Here is a 10,210-nt window from a genome sequence, read left to right as displayed (position 1 = left end):
CAGTAGCTCCATTTTGCAATGGGAGCACTGTGCTAGAGGTGGTGAACTTGGGGAAAGGGATAGCGAATAAGGAATAAAATGGCAAACTTTTTGATGCTTACTCTGTTGGCTTCATCTATGCCTTGTGCTACAGGGATACCCAGGGTGTCTCTAGAAATAGCTATGCGTGGCTACACAGCTAACATCATCTGGGACCTGTTGTGTATTCCCACTGGTGGCACTAGCATAGTCAGCAGTACTTCTAATTCTCAAAAATTACAATAGATTATACCACAAACTTGAAAATCCATGTTTGTAGATTTTGTATTTTTAAAAGCCAGCACCGTCATAAGCCTTCAACACTAATGAGTTTAAATTTTAGAGGCTGCAATTTTACCAGCCCAAAGGATTCACAGCACAGGAGACCCACACCAAGATCAGGCAGATCCAAAAAAAACCAAAGATGCCATGCACTTATCTCACAGGAAGTGAGAAGGAAGCCTATTTACTTTCCTTCGTAGTGTTAACATTTCACATTTCAAATGTCTGTTCAATCAAGAGGACAGAAGTAACTTTTCAAATCAATTAAAAAGATATTTTCATTTAATCCAGTAACTTCCAAACTCCTGTGAGACTGATAACACTATGGCACCATTTGCCAACTCTGTCCGTCAGAACAGTTTAAGAAATCTGAAACACCTTCTTTCAATAAGAAAATAAAATGAGTTTTTCTTCAATTTTTCTGTAGTTATTCTAATGCACAGCTACGGGTCTCAAAGAGTTCGGGCAACAGCACTTTCCTGACTTATCAAGTGCAGCATAGTTGAGGTTCTCTACAGCTTTGTTACAGAGCTATTAAGATTGGTATGAATGCAGGGTGAATGGAAACGCATGTGTGTGAAAGCACTGGGAAAAAACAGCAGAACAAGGGTTAAAAGAACAGCACATACTGGTGACAAAGAACAGGGTTTCCAGGACACGGCTCCCAGGGCACTGTTCCCAGCAGTGAAATTGAAGAATCTGTTTTTTTATGCCAGCACTGCACTCCGGTAAGTCCCCAGCACTGATGATTTGTCAGTGGGAGACCCTGCATGCTAACACCAGAACCGCAGCGAGGCTGCAGCAGATCACATACATGCTTTTCCTGTTAGCCCACCAAGAGAACAGACACGCTACAACTAAACAAGGAAAAACAGTGAGCAGGCTAACATTTATGGAGACTGAAGTAAGCAAGAGTGCAAAGCAAAGGACTGCCCCACAATAACCACTGACTCCTAAATGGTACAAAGGAGTCAAAAATCCTTTGCCCCAAATCTAGCTTGTTGCCTACGATGAAGAATGCCAGGAACGTGAGGAGGGCCTGCTAGGCAGCACGTCTTGCCCTCTGAGCTGCCCACAACCGCTCGTGGGCACACCGGCTGGGCACGTGGGTGAGCTTCAATGAATAAACCCTATGGGAGAAGGAGTGGGAGCAGGTCCAATGAACTTACTTCAAGATTTTGTAAATATCTTCTCCTTCCGTAATAACTTGTGCTGAGCTTGTTATACTGCTTCTCCTATACAAAAAGCAATGCAGGTCATCATTTTCTGTTTCGGCTCCAAAGACTGAGCCAACAGGAACATAAATCTTTGAGAAGCAAGGAGGCAGAAAATGAACGCAGTCAGGGAAAGAGAGTGACAATGTTAACTTATGCACAGCAATATATTTCCCTTTCAGCTGCTGCACTTTTTTATTTTATGTCACTGAACTGTGCTGAAAATTTAATTCAAGAGAAGCATCTACTGAAAATCTATGAGAAAAGAAAATGTCCTTTTCCCACGCCTGAAGAAACAGCAAACGAACAGAACATACAGTTCTTAGAATTGTTACACTTTTTTCTTGAGAAAAAAATTAAGATACCCTAACTGTTCACAACATGGGCTAGTTAGAGGCTACTGGAGAACAGCAACGTATTGATAGTTAATTACTAGAACTTTTTTGAGTTCTGTGTTACTACTTACCAGCACCTTCAGCTTCTCCTTGTATAAACAGCTGTTTCCATTGCACCAGTGTTCAGAGATACCCAAGCCATTAATCAGCACTCCGCAAATACTAGTCAAATCACTGGAAGATATAAAATGCCAGGTGGTGAGGGCACACAGAAGATAAGGGAGAAAAAATATCTGAGCTCTGAATTTAAGTGACTAATAGTATTAGGATAATCCACACTTTTTCCTAACTACAGTATTACAGAAAATTTGATAGACATTCCAACCTGTGAAACTTAGCCTATAAATGATGCCACATTACCACACCCCAGAGATTAGCTGCCAACAAAACACTTAAATCGCAATTAAATTACATTGGAAGGACCTGGAGAAGGACCCTCAAAACCAAAACACAGTTTAAGATCCCTAAAGCCTTACTTGTCTGTGGCAGGGCCAACTGAGGCTGCTGCTAAGGCCCAGTTTAACACCCTAGGAGCACTCTGAGTTGCTTGCAGCTGGGAAGCAATTAAAAAGCCATGGGTTGCCCCCACCCAGCTCCGATGTGGTACCTCACTGGCCAGCGCTGCTGGGCCGGCTGATCCCACATCAGCCGGCTTTACTTAAAGCACTGGCAGTCTAAGCTGACCAGTTTAAGCTTTAAGTAGAAGGGAACAGGAGCGGTGCCATGGGTACCCGCTAGGTGATGTGGCTGAACATCCACCAGCTCTGACTGATGCCTTCACCATCATCAGAAGGCTGTGAAACCACCCTGCGTGGTTTCACAGCCAGCCTGTTCCTGCCCCTTAGCTTTCAGTTGCTGCCCGTGGGGTGAGATGGAGTGATGCTACCTATGCTTTTGATCCGAACATAACAGCAGAGCCACAAATTAAAGAGCAACTTGCAGAGCTCCTGCTTTCCCTCAGGAACAACGTTACTAGTATCAGCAAGGCCAGGATTTCATTATAAGAAGGTGACGGGTAGGGAAGAGTGAATGGAAAGAAAAGTTAGTTGTAACTACACAAAGAATTGCAAACTGAAACTCCTTCCAGGTGCCCAGGGAATAACAAAAAAAACCTTGGAACAGAAAGGAAATACTTTTAGTGGTGGGTTGCAGCTCTTTATTTCTGATTCATACGTATATATATACATACAACGATATTAGATTAAGCAATACAAGGATATCTATAATTCAAATTGGCATAGGTCTTTTAACAAAAAAACAAATTGCAACTGTTAATTTATATTTGATCTGAGCACTCTGATACACAGTAGAAAAAATCTGTTTATAAAAGATTATATTTGTGCAATTAGATGTACTATATTCCTCTTCCAACAAACTGCTATTAATATTGATACATTATTGTTAGTATAATATATAATTGCCATAATATAACATTAAAAAAAACTTTTTCAAATATATCAATAAGCAAAGATAACCACGCCTTTTTCTTGCAACCGTTTTTGCACCATCACATTGGTGCCCTATTTTATTTTAATGTGACATTTGGCTTAAATAGACTCCTTCCATCTCAGACTGCCACTATTAGTCTGCCCACATTAATAAGATGAATTAATGTGTAGCTTTGCTGTTCAGTAATTTCACACAATACCTGTAGAATGAAATTCACCTCTGAGCTGACATCTGCCACTAAGACTCCAAACCACGTCTGCTCCATTTACGCCCCAATGAATGCATAAAGATTTATGCTGAACCTCTGCTTAGCGGTGAACTTCGCTTTCAGCAAATGCTCCTCTCAGCTATAGTGTAACACAAGTCAACTGGCTCATTCTAGGTGGCTTAAACTATAGGTCTACAGAAGGTGTGACTTCATGCTATTAATTGCTTTTAATAGTTCAGATCTAGGCCAAGCTTAATTAGTATCTGGAAGTTAACACAAATATTAATTTCTACATAAAGCACTATCTCCAGTATATTACGTGGCAGCACTGTTATAAGGCAGACACAAGCTGAGTTTCAGATATCTGAGGAACTGTGCAAACTACCAGATCCTAATTTAGGGCATGATAAGGTTGGGTTATGGAGCAGCAATAATGGTGAGCAGGATTAGGCCCTTCCCCTGTGAAAACTACCAGGAACTGACAGAACGGTGTGATAAAACAGGCTAACTAGGGTGACGGAGACACAGTGCACTGGCTTTCAGCATAAAACAAGGACTGCAGAGGTGCAGATACTTCAGTTTTGATGCTGGCAGATAAGAAAGCATTTGGCAACTTCTCGTCTTTCCAACAATTTTGTCAGTCTTCGTTAGAGCAGCTGAATTATTGGGCACACAACGATGGACACGTGCTCCCTTGCCTGCAGTCTCCCTTCTTGCAAACACACGGCACAAATCGACAGAGATGGAAACGTGCAAACCGCAGAATGAAAATATCAATCTTTTAAAAGAAGGGCAAAATTAATTTTCACTCTCAGTTTAGCTCTTACTGAAAATCAAGGTTCCACTGTCCTGCCTCTTTCTTAAAATTTATTCCCTGGAGAACTTTTGCTTGTCTTCTCTTTAATTAATAATATTGGAAGCGGGACTAGAGTTAGTGCACACACAAAAATAGGAATGAGCAAATTATCTTGAATTGATACTTCTAAGAATTTCTTATTTACAGATAAAGTAGAGAATCCACAGATGTAATTCTAGGGTATATGAGAATCTCTTGAATCTAAGAATAATATTTCAGACAGTGCATAATACTGTTAGCTCCATTGGGACATCCCAAAAGGAAGGTGGGTCAGCAGGTTTGGGATTGTGTGCATGCGTTTGTGTGTTAGGGGAAGAGAAAGGTTTATCCAGTTCTTGGCTCTATAAAGGAGACAAGCAGAATTAACTTGCGTATTATTTTGCACTCCTTTGCAAAAGAATGGTCTGAGACATTGCAGATATTTTCCATTTGAGAATTAGGACTTATTACAGTGTTTTCTGCACCAGCATGCAGGACAGCAGCAAAGAAGAAATGTTGGGTGTTTTTTTTTCTCTTGTTTATACTGGTGTGTACCATGATACAGACAACAAAATGCGTTTTAACACTTATTTTCTGATATTAAACACATTCTGAATAATACTTTGACATCTATCCCTAACAAATGATCATGACACCCAACTGTAGATTTATATATTTAACCTTCAGTTAAAGTTGTTAGTAGAAAGTATTAAGTATTTGTTCCACATTCATAGCATTATTAGCCTTTATCATTTGAGTTAAGATGCCATTTGAAGACTCATAACTTAAAAAAATAAGTTCTGGAAAAACAGGTTAAGAAAACCAACAATAAGAAAACAATGTTCCAAGGCTTTCAAAATATCTGACAAATGTTTATAGGATTAGCTACTTTTTAAAAAGCTATCCTTAAAAAAATGAAAATACTAAATTAAATTATGAAAATAAAATTAATTTCAGTTAGTCATTTGTCCTCTGGGAAGTCTCTTTAATGATTAATTTAAAAATATATTAGGCTTTTCTGTGGCCAAACTAAAAAGTCAGTGGGGTTAAGTGAACATGGAGACTTTTCAGACAGCAAGAAACAGACAGCAAGACTCATTCAAAAAAAAAATTCCTGCATCGTTTCTCAAATTCTTTTAAAATAATAAAGTTGCAGCTGCTTTGTGAAACAAACTAGGCTAATATTTATTGTAATAATAACTATTCTGCTTTGTTATGCATAAACATTAATATGCTGAAGACAAAATTGAAATACAACTACATCCTCACGGACTCATTCACGAGGCACATTGTTGGTAAGATAGTATAATAATTTTAAACAGAAATTGCACACACTTATATAAACCAATGCTAGATGATAGAGCTCTCCTAATCCAAACTATATTTCTGAAAACAACATACATAGCTAAGTCCAAAGTTCTGCTGTTTCCATGGCAACAGAATTGGCCCTTTTGCTTTTCTTGGATTGCTGAATGGCACTGAAGAACTGTAAAACAAATAAAATGAACCAAACTGCCTTTTGTACACCATGGCCATGGGCATCTGGGTGATGAAAGTCCACGCGAACCCTCTTCAAATGCCTGCAAGCGGTGCTTTTTATTTCAGCCTCATGTCAATGCTACATATAAAAAAAAAAAAAAGAAAAAAAAGAAGAAAAAAGAAATCAGTGCTATGAAACACATTATTGCTACTAATTTTCCCAAATTTTGGTGCATGCAAAGTATTAAGCATCCTCATCTCTCATTTACTTTATTTATGTATTTATTACTTGTGTATTTATACACAAGTAAATTATTATTATTTACTTGTGTAAATAATTTACACAGATCCTATCTATCTAATTTATATGCAAAATTCAGACATTACAGGACCTGTTATTGTTTTCTTGAAATCCATAGCTACGTTCCCAGCAACCCCAGTATGAGTAGAATTAGACACCAGATGTGGAAATGAGTAAGATACGGATGCCTCTAAAAATGTTTCTAGGACTATGGTTTTGCCATTTAATGCAAAGAACGTCAGCCAATTCTTTAGAAGTATTCTTTAGAGTAAGAAATTGTCATCATAAATACTGCATCAAAATACAATATTGCTTCATAGAATACATACCTACATGAATATTGATGACCTGTGAAGGTCACTAGCAGTTACAGAACATGCCAAATTCTTTATTGTGGATTATTTCATAAAGAAAATTTTCAAAAAGTCATCAGGTAGTACAAGAAACTCTAGTAAACGAGAGAGCATGACAATGAACAAAAGCCTTTGGAATGGATATAAAAAAGAAAACAGAAGCAAACTAAGAGCTGGGCAGACTCCAGAGAGATTCCAGCAGAAAGCATACAGAAAAAGGCTGTGTAAAAATGCCGTCATCATTGTAGTGGCATTTACAAGAGAAATCCTATTTCCTGAGGAGAAGACAACAGAAATGAATGATATGAGCACAGGAAAATTGTTGCCGCCTCTAAAGACAGACACACCATTTTGCAGAAAAAAATAGCAGGAATTAACATTAATTCAGCCCCAATCCTTACTTATTTAAGCTAAATAAAAATTTTCTTTCATATTGCTTTTTGCTGCCCAGCTTGTTTTTTGTAAAAAACAGAAAAATAGTTCATGCCACAAAAGGCCAAAAGCATAAACAAACAGTCTTTAATATGTTATTTAATTGCCGCTGCCATATTTTAAAAAATAGTTTTAACATTGACTAATTATTGGATAAATTGTGTTTGCAAAAAAAAAAAAAAAAAAAAAAAGTAAAAAGTGCTCTGTAGTTTTATGCCAACTGGTCTAATAGTAGGAATCAGGAATTTAATTTCGGGTTCTGACAGATGTATGATTTTTAACACTAGGACACTTTATTAGAGTATAATTTTATTTGAAAAAAATGACAAAAAAGCTCCATTTGATTCATTATTGCTCATTTACACTCATGTAAGTGACAGAACCTTCTACTGAAGAGTCGGGTTTGCTACACTATTTCCCGAGCAGCGTGCTGGTGTGATAGACCGGTGCATTTTGAGATGCCAGTGAGGCAGGTGGGCACAGCAGACCCTCCCATCACTCCTCCCCGGTCCACCCTCACCAGAAATACCCCCGCTGCTGCCCTGGCCATGCTGTTCGAGCAGTGAACTGCTAATGTTCGTGTGCGGATGTCACACGTGGGCTACAAACCACCCCACTGAGGCACAGTACGAGCAGTGCAGGGTTTTCCGTTCACCCACCCAGGTTACGGCATTAGCAGGAGGAACGGTCTGCCACAGCGCTGGCACATTCCCATTTCCAAGGCTTGGAAAGGGGGCGACAAAAAGACACCAGAGGTCTAGTTAGAGAAAATAAGTGTGAAAGAAGCTGAGAGGCACAAAAAGCAAAGAGAAGGAAGGCCCTGAGAGCATGACCCGGCACCCAAAGGGAAGAGTTTTGCACTGACTGTTTGCTTAAGCTAACCTCAGAATTAGAACGGCAAGTTGAGCACCTCTAATGGAGCATAACGCATGTGATCAACTTCACCCTGATCATGCTGTACCTTTTCGCTCCATCTTTCAAGCAACTTAACCTCAATATCCTTCAGGCTAAGAATTGTATCTATCTCTGCTTGACAAGGGTCTTTAACCTTAAACACTTCTGCAATGCAAGTATAATAAACCTTAACTTCAGCACTTTTTCTGCTTGCATATATTGAATCGAGTTGCTGGGGGGAGGGAAAAAAAAAAAAAAAGGTGTTTAGGTCTCCAGAAGGCTTCATGGAGTCTACCCAGCCTCAGTTCCTAACTGCATGGTGGTGAAATAATGTTAAAATGTAATATTATCAGGCAGAAATTCTTACTCCTGCTCCATTGAAGTCATTTCTGGATCATTTGAGAGGCAGCCAGCTCTGGGTACAAGGAAAAAAGAGGTAGTAGTAAACATTTCTTCCATGTTTCTTTCTTTTTTTTAGATATGAAATCAAATTTGGGGGATGTAATAACTAACTGCAGTGAGTATCTGTGACCGCACAAACACACAAACATTATTGATAGGAATGTAACAAGCTTAGTGCCTGCAACATGGATTAATTGGAGTAATACTTGTTTATAATTATTTCTGTAAGTCGAGGATGGGGAATGCACTACAGTGACATCATACATTTAACAGTAACAATAATCAGCAATGCCACATATGAATATTTAGTTCCTCTCTCACTGCTATGCTGTAGCCTGCATCCTTTTAAATGACAGGGGTAACAAGAAAGCAGCTTGCTTTCACAGTTTTCATTGTCATATACCCTAACGTATTTGAAAATATTTAAATAGAAGGGATACAAGTTACATTTCATGGGTTGTTGGTTTTTTTCCTTCCCTTTGGTTAATAAAATATCCAGGTGGTACCAGATAATTGCTTATGTGAATTTTTGCTTCTTAGGCAATTAAGTGCTGGAATCAAGAAGCAGCGGCAAGTGTTTGGGGTATTTCTCTGTGGCATTTCTCTCTGGTGATTTTAAAAGCCATGCTCAGGTGAACTGGAGGCAAATGTGTACCACAAAAGTGGAGACATCAGGGAAAAAAAAAAAAAGGAGAGAGAAAGAAGGAGCTGTGAGGTAGAAATTCTGAAATGCTCAAGTTAAAGGTAGGAGACTGAAAAGAAACTTCAAAACCAGAATCTTAGGTTACAAAAACCCCAGGGAAAGTGTCACACGAGAAGCCGCCGACACAGCTCCCTGCTCTGGAAGGCGGTGCACAACGCACACGCAGAGGAGGTGCCCTGGGTAAGTTCTTTCTAAGGGCAGCGTAGCAAGTGAAGGATTGCATCCTTCCAGTTCAGGATCTCTATGGTACTTCATCACGTTCTGCCTCAGCGTGTCAGAGTACAGACTTCGGAGTTTAAAATACCTGAACATCAGCTGAGACATTCATTCATTAATTGAACTTCAGCAATGCAGTATTATCAAGTATTAATCCATTGACCCATCCAACGAGCAGGTGGAGAGACAGGGCTGCCTTAACTGGGCATGAGATAGAATAGCCATCCTTAGCTTAGCAAATTGTTGTAAAACATCAGTTTTAAAAAGAACTGCCTCATAAAAAAATATATGAATCATCTGACATAATGGACAAAGGGGAGAAAATGTTTAATGAACCACTTTAACTGAGTAAAAAAGTGATTTCAGTCCTTTCTGTGGCTGTAAAAATATTCACCAATAGCAAAAATGTTTTTTATAGTCTAAGAATATGATTATTCCTTACTGAGACCCAACCGTAAAAAGGCAGGCTGCGTATAGTGAGAAGGGAAGTCAATTCACAAATGTGGCAACTCACACAGTAACTGAAACTATGAGCTGACTGCTATACCAAACACGTCATATACCGTTGCATTCAATCCATTCCTGTGAACCAAGCAAATACAATACCAGCATCTAGCTGAAAACTATCTTACTTAGCTGTTTCTGAAGCTTCCCTCAGCTCTTCATCCAGTCTGCGTGAGTAAAAGTTATTGATATAAAGAAACAAAGAAGCAAGCAGAGCATAAGAGAAAAGCAGAGCAATAGCAGAGCAAAGAACAAATACTGTACATGCTTCTAAAATAGTCACCCACTATTACACACTGACCCTAAAGCCCTTCAGTTCAATATAATAGCACTTACTCTCGTTCTTAACCCACCTTTAATTTGTAACTCCTTATTTAGCTCATTTGGAGGCAGAAACATAAAAGCAGCAGGGATCTGAGGCATGCTCAGTGGACAGAGCTGAAAGCATTCAGTTGCTCCATCAGATAGAATTAAATTAGCTGCAGCCTGGCTAAGCCAAGGGCATTTACAGTTTAGTTAGTTTTA

The 10,210-nt window shown here is 39.0% G+C and overlaps 1 protein-coding gene across 5 annotated transcripts in view; it reads right to left on the bottom strand.

The window, feature by feature from the left end:
* Positions 1-3,050: 3,050 nt before the first annotated feature.
* Positions 3,051-10,210, bottom strand: part of LOC135324305 (protein prune homolog 2-like) — a 149,998-nt gene continuing 142,838 nt past the window's right edge. For 2 of the 5 annotated variants that reach the window (XM_064500304.1, XM_064500305.1), the window contains 2 exons: positions 8,228-8,275; positions 3,051-6,019 (listed from right to left, as the gene is read on the bottom strand). In XM_064500304.1, coding sequence (XP_064356374.1) covers positions 5,998-6,019; positions 8,228-8,275 — 70 coding nt within the window. In that variant the 3' untranslated portion in view covers positions 3,051-5,997. Of the gene's footprint in view, positions 6,020-8,227; positions 8,276-9,813; positions 9,853-10,210 lie in introns of all 5 variants that reach the window. The other 3 variants (XM_064500306.1, XM_064500307.1, XM_064500303.1) reach the window with 2 other exon arrangements.

Source organism: Dromaius novaehollandiae, chromosome W (genome assembly GCF_036370855.1).
Source record: "Dromaius novaehollandiae isolate bDroNov1 chromosome W, bDroNov1.hap1, whole genome shotgun sequence".
Taxonomy (NCBI): domain Eukaryota; kingdom Metazoa; phylum Chordata; class Aves; order Casuariiformes; family Dromaiidae; genus Dromaius; species Dromaius novaehollandiae.
The sequence above is the reverse complement of the archived record's forward strand: the minus strand, read 5'-3'. Positions and strand labels throughout refer to the sequence as shown.